Source organism: Oncorhynchus gorbuscha, unplaced genomic scaffold (genome assembly GCF_021184085.1).
Source record: "Oncorhynchus gorbuscha isolate QuinsamMale2020 ecotype Even-year unplaced genomic scaffold, OgorEven_v1.0 Un_scaffold_525, whole genome shotgun sequence".
Taxonomy (NCBI): domain Eukaryota; kingdom Metazoa; phylum Chordata; class Actinopteri; order Salmoniformes; family Salmonidae; genus Oncorhynchus; species Oncorhynchus gorbuscha.
The window spans coordinates 202522-226009 of NW_025745351.1; the positions used below are offsets into that span (position 1 = coordinate 202522).

A 23488-nucleotide genomic window follows, 5' to 3' on the forward strand; every position below is an offset into this window, starting at 1 on the left:
TAGGCAACATTATGTTAGCCTGATAGCAATAGGCAACATTATGTTAGCCTGATAGCAATAGGCAACATTATGTTAGCCTGATAGCAATAGGTAACATTATGGTAGCCTGATAGCAATAGGCAACATTATGTTAGCCTGATAGCAATAGGCAACATTATGTTAGCCTGATAGCAATAGGCAACATTATGTTAGCCTGATAGCAATAGGCAACATTATGTTAGCCTGATAGCAATAGGTAACATTATGGTAGCCTGAAAGCAATAGGTAACATTATGTTAGCCTGATAGCAATATGTAACATTATGTTAGCCTGATAGCAATAGGCAACATTATGTCAGCCTGATAGCAATATGTAACATTATGTTAGCCTGATAGCAATAGGCAACATTATGTCAGCCTGATAGCAATATGTAACATTATGTTAGCCTGATAGCAATATGTAACATTATGTTAGCCTGATAGCAATAGGCAACATTATGTTAGCCTGATAGCAATAGGCAACATTATGTTAGCCTGATAGCAATAGGCAACATTATGTTAGCCTGATAGCAATAGGCAACATTATGTTAGCCTGATAGCAATAGGCAACATTATGTTAGCCTGATAGCAATAGGTAACATTATGGTAGCCTGAAAGCAATAGGTAACATTATGTTAGCCTGATAGCAATATGTAACATTATGTTAGCCTGATAGCAATAGGCAACATTATGTCAGCCTGATAGCAATATGTAACATTATGTTAGCCTGATAGCAATAGGCAACATTATGTTAGCCTGATAGCAATATGTAACATTATGTTAGCCTGATAGCAATAGGTAACATTATGTTAGCCTGATAGCAATAGGTAACATTATGGTAGCCTGAAAGCAATAGTTAACATTATGTTAGCCTTATAGCAATATGTAACATTATGTTAGCCTGATAGCAATAGGCAACATTATGTTAGCCTGATAGCAATATGTAACATTATGTTAGCCTGATAGCAATAGGCAACATTATGTCAGCCTGATAGCAATATGTAACATTATGTTAGCCTGATAGCATAAGGTGGTAAGGATAAGGATCGAGGACAAAGTGGTTTTAGTATGTAATAATCTTCAGTGATATAAGTCAAAGGCCTAAAACAAGAGGAACACATAGTGAAAGGGACCCTAGAGAGTTGTTATCAGGGGTTTTGAATTGCAGGTGTGTTTTTTCCAGTGGAGAGGGAATGGACATGTGTTATCAGTTCAACCAAGGACACATGTAGGAAATAGGGTCACATCACTGCAAAATGAGAAAAATAACAAGAAAATACCAAATGATTCCGCATGAGACTCAAATTCATTCATGATCATGCAATATGACTTTTACACAACACTGTATAAAGGGTTGCATATAAACTGTTAGCTAAAACCTTCTCTAGCACTATTCAGAGCTATACATGTACATCTCTGTTTTGAAAATACATTTAAAATGACGTTGGATACATTATATTGAATGACAGTCAACAGTCAACCATTGATCTAAATACTCCAATGACCCGTTCCTAAAGAAACAACATGTTCTACATACTATATGTAATGGTTTATCTTACAAAGTGTCCGAACTGCTTCCTATGTCTCAATGAACCCTGGGAGATGTACTACAAGATGAGGGGGAGGAGAGGTTGTCTTTCTTGCACTAACACTCACACTTGTCATTGTCTTACTAGCAGGGACTTTGCTGATAGCTGCTTTATTGAGGACACTGTGCTTACTATGACTGTGAGATGTGGTTGTCTCACCTAGCTATCTTAAGATGACTGCACTAACTGCAAGTCACTCTGGATAATGGATAAGAGCGTCTGCTAAAACAAATACTGAAATGTCATCCTAATAGGGTTGAGTGGGAAGGGGGCCTTTCCCTCTGTGATGGTAAGAGGTCGTTTGGAGCACAGTTTCTGAGAGCACTCAAGGTCATGTTTGGATAACTGCTCTAAACCTCCTATTACATGGCTGAGAACAGTCTGATCGCCCAGCGTCGATAAGCAGCTGGATACATCATTCCCCTTCCTTGAGGTTAATATTCTACCATGGACACACCTCGGTCTCCCATTGGTTATAGACAGGTGGGGTTTGGGAATAAATAGGGTCCCCGGTCCACTAGACTGTCACATTCTCACAATGACTTTCCTCTGGTTCGTGTCCTGTCTCGCCTTCATCAGCGCTGCCTACGGTGAGTATTCACACCTTCTCTTTACCTACAGTGGTACCTCCTTGATTTAACCCTTAACCCTTGTTTTATTGCTAAAAGTGTAAAAGTAAGTTGTGGAGTGCCTCAAGGCTCTGGTCTTGGACCATTACTGTTCTCATTATGTGCTACTGCTACATTGCTAGCACTTGGTGATGTTATTTGGAAACACTACCGTACGTTGGATGCCCATGGTTGAGTATGTTGCATTAAACAGAGCATTTACTGTTGTTATAAAACATGACGAGCTAAGTGTTTACAAAATATTCTCATGTAACCAGGCTGCGGCATCCCCGCCATCAAGCCCGAGGTGTCTGGCTATGCCCGCATCGTTAATGGTGAGGAGGCTGTGCCCCACTCCTGGCCCTGGCAGGTATCTCTGCAGCAGACCAGCGGCTTCCACTTCTGTGGGGGATCCCTGATCAACGAGAACTGGGTGGTCACCGCCGCTCACTGCAACGTCGCTACTTACCACCGCGTGATCATTGGAGAGCACAAGAAGGGCAGCGGCAACAATGCTGAGGACATCCAGATCCTGAAGCCTGCTAAGGTACAGCACAGTCACACATCCTCCTCTATAGCTCTGGGTAGAAGTTCCCCTCAGGCGCTGATCTAGGATCAGCCTATCCCCGCCAGCTCAGCTGATCCGATCAGTGTCTCTGAGCAAAGTCGTCCTGTAGTCCTACCTGAACTCTCCATTTCATAAAGGTTTCAGTTCTAACCGTCCCTTCTCTCCCTCAACCCACCGCACCCCCTCTCCTCATCCACAGGTGTTCACCCACCCCAAGTGGAACCCCAGTACCATCAACAACGATATCTCCCTGATCAAGCTGTCCACCCCTGCAGTCCTGAACACCAATGTGTCCCCGGTGTGCATGGCTGAGACCGCCGACGTCTTTGCACCTGGCATGACCTGTGTGACCTCCGGCTGGGGTCTGCTGCGCTACAATGCTATCAACACCCCTAACCAGCTGCAGCAGGCTGCTCTGCCCCTTCTGTCCAACGAGCAGTGCAAGCAGCACTGGGGGAGCAACATCTCCGACGTCATGATCTGTGCCGGTGGTGCTGGTGCTACCTCCTGCATGGGTGACTCCGGTGGCCCCCTGGTCTGTGAGAAGGACAACGTCTGGACCCTGGTCGGTATTGTGTCCTGGGGCAGCAGCCGTTGCTCCACCAGTACCCCCGCTGTGTACGCCCGCGTCACCGAGCTCCGTTCCTGGGTGGACCAGACCCTGGCTGCCAACTAAGAGCCATGTTGCAGCGTCCCTGTCCATCCTGTATATTGCTATGTCATTTTATGCATTGTTATGTCACACTATGTATTGCTATGTCATTCTATATATTACTATGTAATGTACAACAACTAAACATTAGCTACCAAGACTGAGAGTGCCACCCATTGGTCTGAACTGAACATGACATTCAATAAACATACTTGAACATAAAAAATATTATTGTGCAGTAATTGTATGATTACTACATTCACAACGTAATATTTTAGTACACGAGAGGAACTTACTGTAAAGTGTTAGCACAGTCGGGTTACTGCTGACTGAATCTACTGCTAGCGTTAGGGGTCTCGAATGGTTGAGGGACAGCTATTTGGGAACTGTGAGAGGGGATCTTGGAGGGTTCGGGTTCACGTTTTTTGGCCTAGTGGGAGATCTGTCAACGTGCCCTTGAGCAGGGCATTGACCCTGGATGCTTCTGTGTGTCGCTCTGAATGGGAGTCTGGTAGATGACTTGGTATGATGTAGTTGTTGAGTAGCTTCACTGCAAGTATATTGTATGTTTTGGATTTTCAAATTTAAAAATAAATAAATAAAAAGCTACAGTAGCACGGAATCATTAACAAGACTTAAAACCTAGTGTATAAGGGCTATTATAAACCGGGTATTTTGGATCCTGGATGCTGATTGGCTGAAACAGCATTCCAGCTGTGTGAATATCATCGATAATCCAAGGGTATGATGCAAACATACTTGTTGCTGTTCTATCTGAAAGTTTCACGACGCTATTCTTGATATGCCACAGCAAATGACAAAAGAAAAGCATTAAGCTTCTATTAAGGCATGACCTAACCCTGTATCTAGCCTAGCGTTTGGTTTGCAACAGTCACATACAGCAGACACATAACAACATGTGCCATTTTAACAAGGCTAATCAGGAAGTGTTAATTCCATCTCTCGCTCTACCTTTCTATCCAAAGTAAAGACGCAGACCGTGTCTGAATACCCATACTTGCGTTCTAGTCAGCATTTGTGTGGATGTGTGAAAATATAACGTTTTATAGTATGTGAAAAGTAGAACGTTTCTTTAAAACGCCACGATGTTATACTCATTTCGATCCAGATGCATATGTTGTGATGTATCTGCTGTGTGTGACTGTAGAAATCGCTGCACACTATTGAGGAAGAGAATCAATGCACAGCCACACACATAACTGCCGACACATGCATTAATACACACATGCACTCTCGGACAAAGGACCAACACACACTGTCGCTGCACTGACAACCGAGCCTCATGAAAAGACAGAAATTATCATAGCATTACATGTAGTCATTTTGAGACATTATCACAAAAAACCTCAGAGTCGTAACCTCTACAGGATCGGTAGGCCCCCCGTGGGATGGTTGAACTAATGTAGGCTAATGAGATTAGCAGGAGGTTGTCAGTAACAAGAATATTTCCCAGGACATAAGACATATCTGATATTGGCCGAAAGCTTAAATTCTTGTTAATCTAACTGCACTGTCCAATTTACAGTAGCTATTACAGTGAAATAATATCATGCTATTGTTTGAGGAGAGCGCACAGTTATGAACTTGAAAAGTTATTAATAAACCAATTAGGCACATTTGGGCAGTCTTGATAGACATTTTTTAACATAAATGCAATGGTTCATTGGATCTGTCTGAAACTTTGCACAGACACTACTGCCACCTAGTGGCCAAAATCTAATTTGCGTCTGGGCTGGATAAATACATTATGGCCTTTCTCTTTCTCTCTTCTCTTGAAGATGGTACAAATGGTACAGAAAAATACAATAAAATGCATGGTTTTTGTCTTTGTATTATCTTTACCAGATCGAATGTGTTATATTCTCCAACATTCATTTCACATTTCCACAAACGTCAGTGTTCCCTTTCAAATGGTTTCAAGAATATGCATATCCTTGCTTCAGGTCCTGAGCTACAGGCAGTTAGATTTGGGTATGTCAGTTTAGGCCAAAATTGAAAAAAGGGGCAGATCCTTAAGTTAAATTGCAGACTGAAGCAATCTCCATAGGCAGCAACTAACCTCAACTTGACAAAATAGTAAGTAAAAACCTATGCATGCAATAGTACTAAGCATATAGGAAACATTGTTATAACAGAAAACGGCTGTTTTCTAAATACTGACTGGTAACACTTTCAATGAGGGATACATATAGGGCCTTATAAATGCATTTATAATGTCTTATAATACACTTATTAGTATCTTATACTACTTGGTATAAGGCCAGAGAGCATAATGCATTATACGTTAGCTATCTATCTCGCTTAGCTTGTTAGCATCAGTCATGTCATTAGCTTCCGCTAGCTCGTTAACCATCTTCACAGCCAGCTATCGTCCTAGCACAGTGAGCTAGCTAGACAGCTAAGTTTTGGCATGTGCCTAGCTTTTCCAAATATATGTTGCTAGCTAACATAGCTACCTACAGTAGTCCATGCTTATGTTCCTAGTTCTTTTCAATAAATGCAGTAAATGTCAAAAGTCATTTTCTCTGATGAATCCCCTTTCCGATTGTTTGGGGCATCTGGAAAAAAGCTTGTCCGGAGAAGACAAGGTGAGCGCTACCATCAGTCCTGTGTCATGCCAACAGTAAAGCATCCTGAGACCATTCATGTGTAGGTTTGCTTCTCAGCCAAGGAAGTGGGCTCACTCACAATTTTGCCTCGGAACACAGCCATGAATAAAGAATGGTACCAAACACATCCTCTGAGAGCAACTTCTCCCAACCATCCAGGAACAGTTTGGTGACGAACAATGCCTTTTCCAGCATGATGGAGTACCTTGCCATAGGACAAAAGTGATAACTAAGTGGCTCGGGGAACAAAACATCGATATTTTTGGTCCATGGCCAGGAAACTCCCCAGACCTGAATCCAGTTGAGAACTTGTGGTCAATCCTCAAGAGGCAGGTGGACAAACCAAAATCCACAAATTCTGACAAACTCTCAGCATTTATTATGCGAGAATGGGCTGCCATCAGTCAGGATGTGGCCCAGAAGTAAATTGACAGCATGCCAGGGCGGATTACAGAGGTCTTGAAAAAGAAGGGTCAACCCTGCAAATATTTACTTTTTGCATCAACTTCATGTAATTGTCAATAAAAGTCTTTGACACTTGTAATTATACTTCAGTATTCCATAGTAACATCTGACAAAAGTATTTAAAGACACTGATCCAGCAAACTTTGTGGAAATTAATATTTGTGTCATTCTCAAAACCTTTGGCCACGACTGTACTCTGTAAATCACACATGCAATACTGTAGCCTAATTCCCAAAGCTGACCCACTAAGACTCCTAACAACGCCAGAGTGGCTCTGACTTAGAATACGTGGACAACTAAAAATACCTAGGTGTCTGGTTAGACTGTAAACTCTCCTTCCAGACTCACATCAAGCATCTCCAATCCAAAATTAAATCTACAATCGACTTCCTATTTCACAACAAAGCATCCTTCACTCATGCTGCCAAACATACCCTCGTCAAACTGACCATCCTACCGATACTCGACTTCGGCGATGTCATCTATAAAATAGTCTCCAACACTCTACTCAACAAATTGGATGCAGTCTATCACAGTGCCATCCATTTTGTCACCAAAACCCCATATACTACCCACACCTTGCGACCTGTACGCTCTTGTTGGTTGGCCCTCGCTTCATACTCGTCGCCAAACCCACTGGCTCCAGGTTATCTACAAGTCTCTGTTAGGTAAAGCCCCGCCTTATCTCAGCTCACTGGTCACCATAGCAGCACCCACTCGTAGCATGTGCTCCAGCAGGTATATCTCACTGGTCACCCCCAAAGCCAATTCCTCCTTTGGTCGCCTTTCCTTCCAGTTCTCTGCTGCCAATGACTGGAACGAACTGCAAAAATCACTGAAGCTGGAGACCCATATCTCCCTCACTAGCTTTAAGCACCAGCTGTCAGAGTAGCTCACAGATCACTGCACCTGTACATAGCCCATCTGTAAACAGCCCATCTATCTACCTCATCGCCATACTGTATTTATTTATTTATCTTCCTCCTTTGCACCCTAGTATCTCTACTTGCACATTCATCTTCTGCACATCTACCATTCCAGTGTTTAAATGCTACATTGTAATTACTTTGCCACAATGGCCTATTTATTGCCTTAACTCCCTTATCTTACCTCATTTGCACTCGCTGTATATAGACTTTTTTTTCCTACTGTATTACTGACTATGTTTGTTTATTCCATGTGTAACTCTGAGTTGTTGTATGTGTCTAACTGCTATGCTTTATCTAGGCCAGGTCGCAGTTGTAAATGAGAATTTGTTCTCAACTAGCCTACCTGGTTAAAAGGTGAAATATATATATATTTTTAAATCAAAGCGCCAGGGAACTACCATAGTGCTTCAAAAACACACACAGGGCAATTTCCCATTATATCTACCTGTTCATATTATTGTGTTAACGGAAGGTGTATGTATGGCATCTGACAGAGACGTAATAAAAACCCCGTAACCAACGATGCTCCCCACTCACTCCGCTATCCTCTCTCCTCCCAGAATCCTTTGTGTGAGGGGTAAAGTAAATGGTTCACGTAGGGAAGATAGCCGCGGTGCCATGATTAATAGAAGCCATCATTCCCAGAGGATGAAGCCACAACGTGGGCGCAACAACTCTGCTCAAACCTTTCTCATCTTTTATCATGAACGTGCCTTGGATCTTTTCCCATTTTCTCCCTGAGTTTCATATTTCAGATGGCCCTATTGTGAATAGGCATTAGTGTCAGGTTAACGGATGGGGTTTAATTAAAGTTAGAGAGGGTCACAGGGCTAGATCACTAGCTACTGGTCTGTGGAACTGGTAGAAAGAGCTAGCGCTACACTAGCCTACAGTGAATTGAAATTGTACAGCAGCATGTGTTTCACTTAATTAAACTGACAGGGGACTGCACAGCACATGTTTCAGTGTGGCCCAATGCATCCCCTATAAAGTCTGCTGGAACATAAAATCCACAGTATATTCCTACCCTCCAGCGTTTATCCAAACCACGACCTTTAACATATTTCCATGTGGAGAAAACATATGAGGTAAAGATACGCTGTACAATATGTCAGGTCACATTGATTGGGACATACATCACCGAGAGCAATCTAATGAACTGCGACAACGGCCTTGCGCATAGCATATGAGAGCTATATTGGAGAGGCATCGCTGTCCTATTAGATATGAGCTGTGGTTATCTATTCACTTTGCCTCAACAGTGTCATAATTCTGAGGTCAGCCAATAGCTAATCCCTCCATGATCCACAACTGCAGATTCCTCTGTTGACAGTAGGTATGAAGATGTCCTCCGACGGTGACACACACACACATGCACACACACACACACATGCACACACACACACACATGCACACACATGCACACACACATGCACACACACACACACACACACACACACACACACACACACACACACACACACACACACACACACACACACACACACACACACACACACACACACACACACACACACACACACACACGCCCTTTTAAACCAGGCTAAATCAGGGAGTGGGAATATTATCTCTCGCTCTACCTCTCAAAGTAAAGACACACAGGGGGCTGCCTAGCGTCTTTACACAATCCCTTACCACATTGATAACTTCAGTTCTATCAATTGCTGTATACAGCTCATCTAATATAGTGTCAATATAGTGATGAACTGAAACCTGTGTGAAAAGACAGCAATGCTCGTAGCATTACATATAGAAACAGTGAAACACGACCGCTCAGAAACCTCAGAGTAGATTCACTTACAGACTGTAGAGTAGATTCACTTAGACTATAGAGTAGATTCATTTACAGACTATAGAGTAGACTCACTTACAGACTATAGAGTAGATTCTTTTACAGACAATAGAGTAGATTCACTTAGACTATAGAGTAGATTCTCTTACAGACTATAGAGTAGATTCATTTACAGACTATAGAGTAGATTCACTTACAGACTATAGAGTAGATTCACTTACAGACAATAGAGTAGATTCACTTACAGACTATAGAGTAGATTAATTTACAGACTATAGAGTAGATTCACTTACAGACTATAGAGTAGATTCATTTACAGACTATAGAGTAGATTCACTTACAGACTATAGAGTAGATTAATTTACAGACTATAGAGTAGATTAATTTACAGACTATAGAGTAGATTCATTTACAGACTATAGAGTAGATTCACTTACAGACTATAGAGTAGATTCACTTACAGACAATAGAGTAGATTCACTTACAGACTATAGAGTGGATTCATTTACAGACTATAGAGTAGATTCACTTACAGACTATAGAGTAGATTCACTTAGACAATAGAGTAGATTCATTTACAGACTATAGAGTAGATTCACTTACAGACTATAGAGTAGATTAATTTACAGACTATAGAGTAGATTCACTTGAAGACTATATAGTGGATTCACTTACAGACTATAGAGTGGATTCATTTACAGACTATAGAGTAGATTCACTTACAGACAATAGAGTAGATTCACTTACAGACTATAGAGTAGATTCACTTACAGACAATAGAGTAGATTCACTTACAGACTATAGAGTAGATTCACTTACAGACAATAGAGTAGATTCATTTACAGAAAATAGAGTGGATTCATTTACAGACTATAGAGTAGATTCATTTACAGACTATAGAGTAGATTCATTTACAGACTATAGAGTAGATTAATTTACAGACTATAGAGTAGATTCATTTACAGACTATAGAGTAGATTCATTTACAGACTATAGAGTAGATTCATTTACAGACTATAGAGTAGATTCATTTACAGACTATAGAGTAGATTCATTTACAGACTATAGAGTGGATTCATTTACAGACTATAGAGTAGATTCATTTACAGACTATAGAGTAGATTCATTTACAGACTATAGAGTAGATTCATTTACAGACTATAGAGTGGATTCATTTACAGACTATAGAGTGGATTCATTTACAGACTATAGAGTAGATTCACTTACAGACAATAGAGTAGATTAATTTACAGACTATAGAGTAGATTCACTTACAGACAATAGAGTAGATTCATTTACAGACTATAGAGTAGATTCATTTACAGACTATAGAGTGGATTCATTTACAGACTATAGAGTGGATTCATTTACAGACTATAGAGTAGATTCATTTACAGACTATAGAGTAGATTCATTTACAGACTATAGAGTAGATTCATTTACAGACTATAGAGTAGATTCATTTACAGACTATAGAGTAGATTCATTTACAGACTATAGAGTAGATTCATTTACAGACTATAGAGTAGATTCATTTACAGACTATAGAGTAGATTCATTTACAGACTATATAGTAGATTAATTTACAGACTATAGAGTAGATTAATTTACAGACTATAGAGTAGATTCATTTACAGACTATAGAGTGGATTCATTTACAGACTATAGAGTGGATTCATTTACAGACTATAGAGTAGATTCACTTAAAGACACGACACATAGAAACATCTCCACAAGCAGCAACTTATAGCTCCCTTTCAACCAACTTCACAAAATAACACATCAAAACCTATGCAGGCAATAATACTAAGCATAGACGTGAAACTAGTTTGAATAAAGGCAGTCAATTACCAGTTCATGATGACATCAACACAGTCTCCTAATCCAACTACAGTAGCAGTACCACGCTTGGCTTTAAATCAGAACAGAGAGCCAACAGGCACCGACACTCTACTCAGTACAGTACCTAGAGGGGTCTGGCTTGGCTTTCCCATAGAGCAGACGACTCTTTCTCTCCCGGGGCTTGGCGGTGGGCAGGCGCGAGCGCGAGACAAGGGGGTCAACTTGTTCACCATGGGACATGATGAGTTAAGTGGGAGGGATCGCCGATGCTGCCCCACTACCTTCTACAGTTCCAGCCCCAGAGGCTCCTGGGTGTCGCGGGCCACCAATGGGGAGTTTCCCCCCAACATATACGCATGCACACATGCACAGAGCACTTGGCCTGCTCACATTTACAGTTGCAGCACTAGGCTTTCTATAGCCAGCACCTGCTGCTGGAGCCCTGATCGGCCTCACTGGTGTCTGGGGGGAGAGAGGAGGACGTGTGTGTGTACGTGTGTGTGTGTGTGTGTGTATGTGTGTGGGATTAAGTGAGTGAAAGATAATTGATAATTGCTTTATAAAAAGCAACACTACATTGTTCGGTGGATCAGACTATATTGTCCTAGATTGTATTTTTGGTCAGGAGATCCAGACAGGGCTGGTCACTCCTGTGAAATCAGACAATGCGCTACGCAGGTTGACGTTTATTGGGATGAGTCTTGTCCTTGAGGCAAAACTTCTGCTAGAAGGGCCAGCTGCAAAGTCAAAATTGGCTATACTGTAAAAATGTATGAAAACAAAAATGTGCTTTTTAGTCTTCGATTAAGGTTAGGGTTAGGCATTAGGGTTATGAGTGTGGTTAAGGTTAGGCATTAGGGTTATGAGTGTGGTTAAGGTTAGGCATTAGGGTTAGCAGTGTGGTTAAGGTTAGGCATTAGGGTTAGCAGTGTGGTTAAGGTTAGGCATTAGGGTTAGCAGTGTGGTTAGGGTTAGGCATTAAGGTTAGCAGTGTGGTTAAGGTTAGGCATTAGGGTTAGCAGTGTGGTTAAGGTTAGGCATTAGGGTTAGCAGTGTGGTTAAGGTTAGGCATTAGGGTTAGCAGTGTGGTTAAGGTTAGGAATTAGGGTTAGCAGTATGCTTAATGTTAGGGTTTGGAATTAGGGTTAGCAGTGTGGTTAGGGTTAAGGTTAGTAGTGTGCTTAAGGCTAGGGTTAAGGTTAGCAGTGTGCTTAAGGCTAGGGTTAAGGTTAGCAGTGTGCTTAAGGCTAGGGTTAAGGTTAGGTTCAATGACATTGTGGCTGTTCCAACTAGTGTCCCCTCTGCAGAGCAGTACAAGATTCATGATGAAAAATGCTAACCTGCATGTCATACGAGCAGAGAGGTGAATGCTAACCTGCATGTCATACGAGCAGAGAGGTGAATGCTAACCTGCATGTCATACGAGCAGAGAGGTGAATGCTAACCTGCATGTCATACGAGCAGAGAGGTGAATGCTAACCTGCATGTCATACGAGCAGAGAGGTGAATGCTAACCTGCATGTCATACGAGCAGAGAGGTGAATGCTAAATGCTAACCTGCATGTCATACGAGCAGAGAGGTGAATGCTAACCTGCATGTCATACGAGCAGAGAGGTGAATGCTAACCTGTATGTCATACGAGCAGAGAGGTGAATGCTAACCTGCATGTCATACGAGCAGAGAGGTGAATGCTAACCTGTATGTCATACGAGCAGAGAGGTGAATGCTAACCTGCATGTCATACGAGCAGAGAGGTGAATGCTAACCTGCATGTCATACTGCATGTCATACGAGCAGAGGTGAATGCTAACCTGCATGTCATACGAGCAGAGAGGTGAATGCTAACCTGCATGTCATACGAGCAGAGAGGTGAATGCTAACCTGCATGTCATACGAGCAGAGAGGTGAATGCTAACCTGCATGTCATACGAGCAGAGAGGTGAATGCTAACCTGCATGTCATACGAGCAGAGAGGTGAATGCTTACTCAGAGTATATTTCACTTGAAACACTTTACAGCTCAAGCTAATTGGCTAATGTAACATGTCCTCATATTCCCCTACAGTTGAATACCTAAAAATCCTTCTTGTGTCGGTTCTGAAATATTTATGACAGACTGATTAATCATTCTGGTTTGCGTCAGATTTTTGACACACACACACACATACAGACACACACCGTATCTGGTTCTCCATTAAAACCACCACCACACCGACCACTTCTCTACTGGGAAAACAATGGCTTCCTGTAGCAGTGATGTGCTGTGGAGCATCGCATCTCGTGGGGTGTTGATTTACTAATCTCCCCCAGGGGAATGAGACGTTACTGGGCCTGGCAGACCTTGAGGAAACCGTGGCAGATCCTGGGTGTTGTTGGAAGCCAGCCCCATACATTTAACTAGCCCTCTGGTTCCTGGCTCCTTATGGCCTCCTGGCCTACTTCTGCTGTGTGACATCACCAAGGCCCGGCTTGGGGTATCGGACCCGCACCTGTCGCTTGTTGCTGCCTCTGACTGGGAGAGGTCCCAGAAAGCTGAGGCCCGAGAGGGAGGAATGAGGGGCAGCTGTGCCTCTCTGCGCACCCCTCCCACCCATAACCAGGCTAATACCCCTAGACTCAGTTATTCAGTTATAGCCTCTCAAACTCTGCCCCTCCTTGCCTCTCTCCCTCTCTAGCGTTCCGCAGTCCTGACAGTGACCAGAGGATCAACACCGGGTACCTCAGAATACATCCATACACCAGCAGCAGGCCAGACCAGGGCCTGGTTGGGATGGTTGGAAGGTGTAACCTGAGCTCGCCATGGGAATGCCACCCATCTGTGGCACTTTAAACCTCTCTTCAGATGCTTCTCTCAGGCTGGACTGTCTATTTACATCACATGGGCCTGGATCCCCTCCTGTTTTTACTGCTTAGTGGGCAGCGGCAGAGTCCACTTTCTGTCTACTTCTGCAATGTGTTGAAATGTTCCTCTGTTAGCTCCTATCTGTTTATTAAATGGTCAAATGTCTGTCTAAACTACTGGCACACAGCTCGGACACCCATACATACCCCGCAAGACAAGCCACAAGAGGTCTCTTCACAGTCCCCAAGTCCAGAACAGACTATGGGAGGCACACAGCTCGGACACCCATACATACCCCGCAAGACAGGCCACAAGAGGTCTCTTCACAGTCCCCAAGTCCAGAACAGACTATGGGAGGCACACAGCTCGGACACCCATACATACCCCACAAGACAGGCCACAAGTCCAAGTCCAGAACAGACTATGGGAGGCACACAGTACTACATAGAGCCATGACTACATGGAACTCTATTCCACATCAAGTAACTGACGCAGGTAGTAAAATTTGATTTAAAAAACACCTTATGGAACCGGGACTGTGAAGCAACACAAACATAGGCATCCACACACACACACACACACACACACACACACACACACACACACACACACACACACACACACACACACACACACACACACACACACACACACACACACACACACACACACACACACACACACACACACACACACACACACACACACACACACACACACACGATAACATACGCACTATGCACACACATACACATGGGTTTAGTACTGTAGATATGTGGTAGTGGTGTAGGGGCCTGAGGGCACACAGTGTGTTGTGAAATCTCTGAATGTATTGTAATGTTTTTAAAAATTATATAAACTGTTTTAATTTTGCTGGACCCCAGGAAGATTAGCTGCTGTCTTGGATCGATAATAAATACAAATGGTGTGAAAATACATAGGAGGGACCTGTTTGGACGAGACAAACTCAATTTGAACCGTACACCAAAGTCAAAATATCCCAAGATCAAATGTGTTCAGAAGCAAAATAACACACCAGCACAGTGGCTGCAAATGTGACTAGTAAACCATTAGTAAGGAAAATGCAAAACTGACCCAAAATGTAGCATCTAGCGCCAACTTCACCCGAAGCCATTGAGGACAACTGAGCCTACCTGGACTGCATCTCTGGTTGCGTTTTGAGGGGGCTGGCCGGCGCCGCCCCAGTGGTCTGGTGTGTAAGCTCTACCAGGGACTGGTAGTACTGCTGCTGCTGTTGCTGCTGCTGCTTGTAGCGAGACAGGATGAAGAACAGTCCCAGGATGGTCTTTAGATTCCCATTCCGGATCTCTGACGGGTAGACAGGGGAACAGAGCACATCATTAGCAGGAAACGTGGGTTCAAATCTAGCTGCTGCCAACAATACGGAAATGTATGCACGCAGTACTATAATTGGTTTGGATAAAAGCGTCAGCTAGCTAAATGACATATATTAACCGCCCTGTGTGATTCCTGGCTTGGCTAAGAGAAGACACAAACACACATCTGACACAAGGGAAGTGAGTATCTAGTGTTGTTTTCGTCTCAGAATGAGAAAGTGAGTATCTAGTGTTGTTTTCGTCTCAGAATGAGGAAGTGAGTATCTAGTGTTGTTTTTGTCTCAGAATGAGGAAGTGAGTATCTAGTGTTGTTTTTGTCTCAGAATGAGGAAGTGAGTATCTAGTGTTGTTTTCGTCTCAGAATGAGGAAGTGAGTATCTAGTGTTGTTTTCGTCTCAGAATGAGGAAGTGAGTATATAGTGTTGTTTTTGTCTCAGAATGAGGAAGTGAGTATCTAGTGTTGTTTTCGTCTCAGAATGAGGAAGTGAGTATCTAGTGTTGTTTTCGTCTCAGAATGAGGAAGTGAGTATCTAGTGTTGTTTTCGTCTCAGAATGAGGAAGTGAGTATCTAGTGTTGTTTTCGTCTCAGAATGAGGAAGTGAGTATCTAGTGTTGTTTTCGTCTCAGAATGAGGAAGTGAGAATGGAATAGTGAGTCAGGTACAGTGTGCTATTACTAAACGGAACAAGTGTCGAATTTAACTGTAACCGTGGCAACCTATTTTTGAATCTCATTTTGTTGATATTGACTATTTCACAATTATTGCACTAGGGATTCACCTAAGACCACTGGCTGAGTGACTTAGTCCTCGTGAGAAATGGGTTCAGACTAGGTTGTACACATTCACTCTAAACTTACTCTAAAATGCTTTTAAAGTTCACTTCTCCCTGCAAAACAAAGGGAGCCTATCAACTGTGATATGATTAATCTGAAATCCAGGAATGAAAATGTATCTCTCCACTCAGCCCCCGTCATCGGAGCGCTAACGCATCCCCTTGTGAAATGGCTTTTCATATCAGAATAGCTGACACAGAGGCTGTTTGAAAGATTTCAACAGCTGACACAGCAGTTTACGTAACAGGGCTCAACTTTCTTGGCCTGTTGTTTGGCGATTACAAAAAGTTGGAAAGATTAATCTTTACGTTTTCGATTTCAAACTCCAGGAAGCAGTCATTTATACTGTTACATTGCAGCAGTCCAAACGGGCAGTATTCACTTGAAGAACGAAAACGGCCCACATTCATTCGGCAAAGCAATTTGTCACTGGCCACAGAATAATTAGAGATTTACTGTGTAGAAAACAACAGCACAACAGAAATACAGGGCCTTTTGAGGTTACTATTTGAAACATGAAGGACCAGTTACCCGGAACCAGATTAAGCCTGTTTGTGGACTAAAAAACATCCTGAATGGAGAATCTCCATTGAAAGTGTTTAGTAGTCCAGGACGAGGCTTAATCTGGTTCAAGGAAAACCATCCTATAGAGTAAGAGATAGAAGCAGTTGACCATGTGAACATCTATTCACACATTCAGACAAATACAGACATTTGATATCAATGTGACCAGTTGTCTCCTCGTGCTTCATATGGATGTGGAACAAATTCATTGAACACAGATATCGCAGCAGGGTTGTCATTTAGAGAAAAACAAAACAGCTGCGATTTTGAGGAAAATGGAACCGAACTTGATCCAGATATCGGGTAATGGAGGGAGGTCCACCATGATAGGGTTTCCTCTAACGCCTGCCTGCTCTTAACCAGCCTGCTTTACCAGCCTGCTTTACCAGCCTGCTTTACCAGCCTGCTCCCACTCTTTCTATTCAGCCTGCTTCCAGAGACCCTCTCCCTCAGAATTATCCAATTATGGTTAGTTATGCTAAGCTCCATTGGCCCCACCATACAGGAGCACATGTCTTATGCCCAGTTTCAAAGCAACGTGGGCTAAGTGCTGTCAGCACTTCGGGGCCAGTCCTCCTTGGGCCACAGTCAGAGTATATGGGCCCCGCTTCGAGGGACTTTTAAGTGGTTGACGCGGTTTCATTTAACCTTTTGTCTTTTTTGGGGGCGGATTTTACGAGCCACAAAGGACTTCGGAGGAGGTAGATGGAGGGTTCTGCTAGGCCTGAATGGTACAGGAAAAGTATTGAGGAAAAATGGGCCTGCTGAACCGCTCCCACCCAATTAATCTTTCCTGGATTTAATCTCCAGACGCGGGACGATTTAGCCGTGGCCTCTTTCAATAACATTTGACCCTAACGACCAAGGCTGCGAACTTTGACTGTAGAGAAAGAGGAAGTTATATATTGCCCTTTCAAACAGCTACTCTGTTCCCCAACCAGCTGACAATCTGAATCTGAGTTACATCCAGAACTGGTCCTGACCTGTGCATCTTCCTGCTAGTTATCTGATGAAGGCAGAATATATGGACTGGTTTTACAGAGTGGTGGACACAGTAGGCATGATCACCATGTTGGGGATCAGGAGGGTGAGTATGCGTGTCCTCACTGACCCGGCAAGGAGAGGCATTTAAGTGCTAACCAGGCTAGGAAAAACAGACCTATTTGAACAGGCATCTGTGACCACAGAGATCAAGGAGTAGGTTTGGGTTCATGTCACAGTCGTCACAGTGAGAGCAGGGCCCTGCCGTCCAGATGGTTCTCCCTCACCGTACAGACCCTGCCACCACTTAATGACCTGCCACGGATGACCCCTCTCTGTACATGGCTATGAACCGCAGGAAGGACACTTTTAGAGGTTCACACCTGCTTTTAAAATATTTGGTTTAGACTAGAGCGAGTGACCCTTGAATAGATCTCAGCAGGCACGGATGAACCTGTCTGTGGGTTAACTGGTGGAACTGAAAGCAGGTGTTGAAGACCCTGGCAGAACAAAAGAGTGCTGCACATTGAAGGGTTGTTGTACCGTTTGTTGGCTGTTTTCATTGAACAGAAAATGAGGAAGTCCAGTTTTATTATGCTATGTATTAAGTCTTTGTTTGCTTGCTATGAAGTTATATCAGGGGTGTTTCCGGGACTTTGACGCATGCGACAAACAAGATCATTAAATCTGGCACATCTGAGGCTGAGGTCGCCCACAAGACGCCTTTCTGGAGTTTATTTCCTAGAAGATTATTAGATTGTTTTCTGGAAAAATCCTATACCCTCCAAGTACATCAAACGTCCCGTTTCTTTTCAAATTCCACGCCTCGTAAAAACTAAGCACAAGCGTATGGAGGCCTCAAAAGTCTGCAGATCCCACAGCTAATTCAATGAAGCATAGTCCTCACTAGCTTAGGGGTATATGGAATGACTGGCCCACTCCTCATACACATGGCCCAGGGGGACAGAGACCCATGACTGGCCCACTCCTCATACACATGGCCCAGGGAGACAGAGACCCACGCCTGGCCCACTCCTCATACACATGGCCCAGGGGGACAGAGACCCATGACTGGCCCACTCCTCATACACATGGCCCAGGGGGACAGAGACCCATGACTGGCCCACTCCTCATACACATGGCCCAGGGGGACAGAGACCCACGCCTGGCCCACTCCTCATACACATGGCCTACGGGGACAGAGACCCACGCCTGGCCCACTCCTCATACATATGGCCCAGGGGGACAGAGACCCAAGCCTGACCCACTCCTCATACACATGGCCCAGGGGGACAGAGACCCACGCCTGGCCCACTCCTCATACACATGGCCCAGGGGGACAGAGACCCACGGCTATAAAAAAGTAACCCAATAGCCTGTATATTTAGGTACCCTCTTCTATTCCAGACTGGCAAAGTCACTTTGCTGTTTTTAGGTGGACAGAATTTAGAGTATCTGGTCAGAGTATTGGGACAGCTATTTGGGCTGTTCCGACAGGTCAAGGGCATCGTCACTTCCCCAAACTTTAGAGGGGAGTTAAACTGACGGGGGTCCAGGAAACAAACACTGGTCTTAAATAACAGTTGGCCAGTTACTGTGGGGCAACTTCAGACATGTTAACACCCATACGAGTAGGGCTGTATATCTGATTCATAGCAGCTTGTAGGAGGAGAGTAACCTCAAATGGGCCATTCAAAAACTATGTGTAGTTAGGTTGACCGATCCTGCTATAACTCTCAACGACACATTAACTTCCTTCCATCCTGTGATACATTTTTCAGCTCGAGACCCAAATGAAAAATTCACCGTCCTTCCGTGACCCAATAACCCAAATCAAGAAGAAATATAAGTATTTTCAGAGTCCAGTTGTGGTACCGACCCATAGCTTAAGAAACCGTACAACCACAGTCCTAGTTCCTAGCCTTGTCTCAAGCCTCATGGGTTAACAATCATCATTATACATTCATCTTCATTAAAACAATAAGAATTCAGTCTTACCCTCTGAGGAGAGCCCTTGTACATTCACTCCTCTTGCATCCAGGAAACTGAGGCAGGCGTCCAAATTCTCGGTCTGAGGACAGAAAGAATATGAGGAGATGAACAACAGTCAGTGGAGGAAAGCATGGTGGTTGTGGAGGACTGTCATGGAGTGGCTACTTCACATTCAATGTGCAGAATGTCTCAGGGGGATGGAGTTAGGGGCTGATCAACCCATTGGCCATAAAGCACCCATTGTCTGATTATGGCAGAGCCCGTTTGACCCGAACGTGACACAAGGAGTCAGCCGGGCCGTCTGACATAGTGACCACAGTGTGTCCCACCTACACAGCCCACAGCCCCAACCCTGGTCAATATGCAGTATGTATACAGTACAGGAGATGTGGCCCACTTGAGGCCAATTACGACACAATACACAGCTGACAGGCAGCAGTAGAGTCAACAGCGATACTCAACCTCCCTCAGAGTGACAAAGTTCTACTGAGTTCGAGGCACTGACCCTTTTATATATGAACCACTGTGCATTCCTTGAGAGTGGCTAACGCCTGCCGCCGTTTGCATGGCGGGTAGTCTCAGCCCTCGGCACAGAGGGCTTTCATGAGAAGGTCACCACAGGGCAGAGATCTCCACTGGGCCGTATTGTACTGGGGCTGTTGTGAGGGTGGGCTGCGCTGGCTGGCTGGGCTGCGTTGGCTGGCTGGGCAGACAGGCGGCGTCCGGCAGCAGTGGAGTTTAATGGAATCCTTCTCCGTGCTGCTTCAGTCTAAACCCTAACCAGCCCTGAGGGGAAACGCCCCCCAAAGGAACAGGGACACCATCTCAGTAGTCTGGTCTGGAGTCTGACCTAGACTGTTGACTAAATGACTGTAATATAAATGCACGTCAGTGATGACATCAGACCTTAATAAGCCAATAGTGGAGGACCGCCGGGCGTCTCTGACGACGCCCTCGCTCTCGCCTGCCAGCCCTCTCAGATCCACACACATCTTGGTTGTGACTACATTTCAGTTGTAACAAGGGCACATTCTATAGCGTATCAACATTACACGGATGGTGTCCAGCCCCAACCTGGCCCCAACCTGGCTCCAACCTGGCCCTGACCCGTCTCAGGGTGGAAGGAGGTGTATTTACAGCCAGTCGTACAGACGGGTGGGTCTCGTCTGACTTCAATGTAAAGTACCACTCCAGCCTCCAGCCCTGCACCAGCCAGTGGTAGCCTGCAACAGGGAGGGTCAGGAGGATGGATGGCTGTTTACTCTGCCTGTATCAACAGGGTCGGGACCAGAACATGGGGATCACAGCCTGTTCATCTGCCTCCACAACACAAACAGGACTGGAAGGGAAAAAAGAGGCACAGATGTCGGGCTGTTCACATGTGGTATGTTCCACATATGCTGAGCCAGACACCCCCAACAACCTAACAGTTTAATTATACACTTCTCTCCTAAAAATGTGTTTGAGACATTCATCTCAGCGGAGTGACGTGCTGAGCACCGTACATTATGGTCATCATTCCCCAATGAAGTCTAGTCTAGTTGGTGAAGTATCAAATCCACATCTCAGCGGAGTGACGTGCTGAGCACCGTACATTATGGTCATCATTCCCCAATGAAGTCTAGTCTAGTTGGTGAAGTATCAAATCCACATCTCAGCGGAGTGACGTGCTGAGCACCGTATATTATGGTCATCATTCCCCAATGAAGTCTAGTCTAGTTGGTGAAGTATCAAATCCACATTGGTGCTGTTCCATTGAGGGCGGAAAAACAGAGGCTACCAGACAAATTCAGATGAAGCACAAAGCATCTGTGGAAATTAGTGTCATATAAACACAGATGAAATGTAACTAACGGGACATGCAGGGTATCACCTCAGCCTCCTTAGACTAATGTTTCAATAACTAACGGGACACGCAGGGTATCACCTCAGCCTCCTTAGACTAATGTTTCAATAACTAACGGGACACGCAGGGTATCACCTCAGCCTCCTTAGACTAATGTTTCAATAACTAACGGGACACGCAGGGTATCACCTCAGCCTCCTTGGACTAATGTTTCAATAACTAACGGGACACGCAGGGTATCACCTCAGCCTCCTTAGACTAATGTTTCAATAACTAACGGGACACGCAGGGTATCACCTCAGCCTCCTTAGACTAATGTTTCAATAACTAACGGGACACGCAGGGTATCACCTCAGCCTCCTTAGACTAATGTTTCAATAACTAACGGGACACGCAGGGTATCACCTCAGCCTCCTTGGACTAATGTTTCAATAACTAACGGGACACGCAGGGTATCACCTCAGCCTCCTTAGACTAATGTTTCAATAACTAACGGGACACGCAGGGTATCACCTCAGCCTCCTTGGACTAATGTTTCAATAACTAACGGGACACGCAGGGTATCACCTCAGCCTCCTTAGACTAATGTTTCAATAACTAACGGGACACGCAGGGTATCACCTCAGCCTCCTTAGACTAATGTTTCAATAACTAACGGGGCACGCAGGGTATCACCTCAGCCTCCTTAGACTAATGTTTCAATAACTAACGGGACACGCAGGGTATCACCTCAGCCTCCTTAGACTGATGTTTCAATAACTAATGGGACATGCAGGGTATCACCTCAGCCTCCTTAGACTAATGTTTCAATAACTAACGGGACACGCAGGGTATCACCTCAGCCTCCTTAGACTAATGTTTCAATAACGAACGGGACACGCAGGGTATCACCTCAGCCTCCTTGGACTAATGTTTCAATAACTAACGGGACACGCAGGGTATCACCCCAGCCTCCTTGGACTAATGTTTCAATAACTAACGGGACACGCAGGGTATCACCTCAGCCTCCTTAGACTAATGTTTCAATAACTAACGGGACACGCAGGGTATCACCTCAGCCTCCTTGGACTAATGTTTCAATAACTAACGGGACACGCAGGGTATCACCTCAGCCTCCTTAGACTAATGTTTCAATCATTCTGTTTGAAACGGCTGCTTAAAAAATATTTACAACGTCAAGTCAAATATCCACGGATGCCTTCACGCAGCTCCATGCATCTGTTGGCCAGGCAGGGAGAGGGGGAGGACAGAGACTAGAGAGGCAGGGCATGTTGAACGGGCGACACAAAGACAGAGGAGTCAACCCATAGGAAAACAGACAGTAGATCTGTCTGGGAGAGTGAGAGACCTGTATCCTGTCTGTTCGTTTAAAAAAAAGACAAAAATGTAACTGATCAAATCTGAGGCAATGTTCTGCAACTGACATTCTGATGTTCTCACCAGAAAGCTATTAGATCAGAGCTGATTATCTTCTGTCGGTCTTTAGATGGAAATGACGGAAACAAAGCTGAATGGTCATTTAAAGCGCTGTTGATAAGTGCAGCCTTAATGTTCCACTGCTTTCTGGCTAAACAAACTGCCATTTTGGTGGGTGGTTTGGCTTGGTCGTATATTTTAACGGCTTCTCGAGGAAGTCAGATCATTTCTTGCTCCGATGTAAAATTTAACATTTTACAGATCCACATAAGTCATTAAAAGCCATTTGGAAATGGAACATTTGGATGAGGGACATTTTATTTTGCACTTTCGGGAACTGACAAGAACACAAACTGCTGATTTTGGACAAGCACAATTGACATAATACTGAAGTCATCTTGTTCAAGTTTATTGTTGTTGGCGTTATAATGATCGTAAATCAAAGCATGTTTAATTCACACACTGCACAGATCAAAAGATGAGGCTCTGATGCTGAATAAATGTTTGCAGTTTAAATTGCTCACATCGCTCCCAAGTCCCAA

At 44.1% G+C, this 23488-nt stretch overlaps 2 protein-coding genes across 2 annotated transcripts in view; one reads left to right on the forward strand and one right to left on the reverse strand.

The window, feature by feature from the left end:
• The window catches only part of LOC124018460 (neuron navigator 3-like), a 251192-nt gene that overhangs the window by 136941 nt on the left and 90763 nt on the right, over positions 1-23488 (reverse strand). Inside the window, 2 exon segments of the mRNA XM_046333787.1 lie at positions 15110-15284; positions 19691-19763. Of these exon segments, the coding sequence (XP_046189743.1) occupies positions 15110-15284; positions 19691-19763 (248 nt within the window).
• On the forward strand, positions 2081-3660 carry LOC124018461 (chymotrypsin B-like). The gene is made up of 3 exons (XM_046333788.1): positions 2081-2196; positions 2493-2761; positions 2982-3660. The coding sequence occupies exons 1-3, from the start codon at positions 2145-2147 to the stop codon at positions 3456-3458; spliced, it is 798 nt and encodes a 265-aa protein (XP_046189744.1). The 5' UTR covers positions 2081-2144; the 3' UTR covers positions 3459-3660.

Excerpts from the sequence above, each read along its gene's own strand:
- LOC124018461 (XM_046333788.1), top strand. The coding sequence starts at position 2,145 with ATGACTTTCCTCTGGTTCGTGTCCTGTCTCGCCTTCATCAGCGCTGCC. Across the intron at positions 2,197-2,492 it reads CTTCATCAGCGCTGCCTACG|GCTGCGGCATCCCCGCCATC; the intron begins GTGAGTATTCAC and ends TCATGTAACCAG. Across the intron at positions 2,762-2,981 it reads AGATCCTGAAGCCTGCTAAG|GTGTTCACCCACCCCAAGTG; the intron begins GTACAGCACAGT and ends CCTCATCCACAG.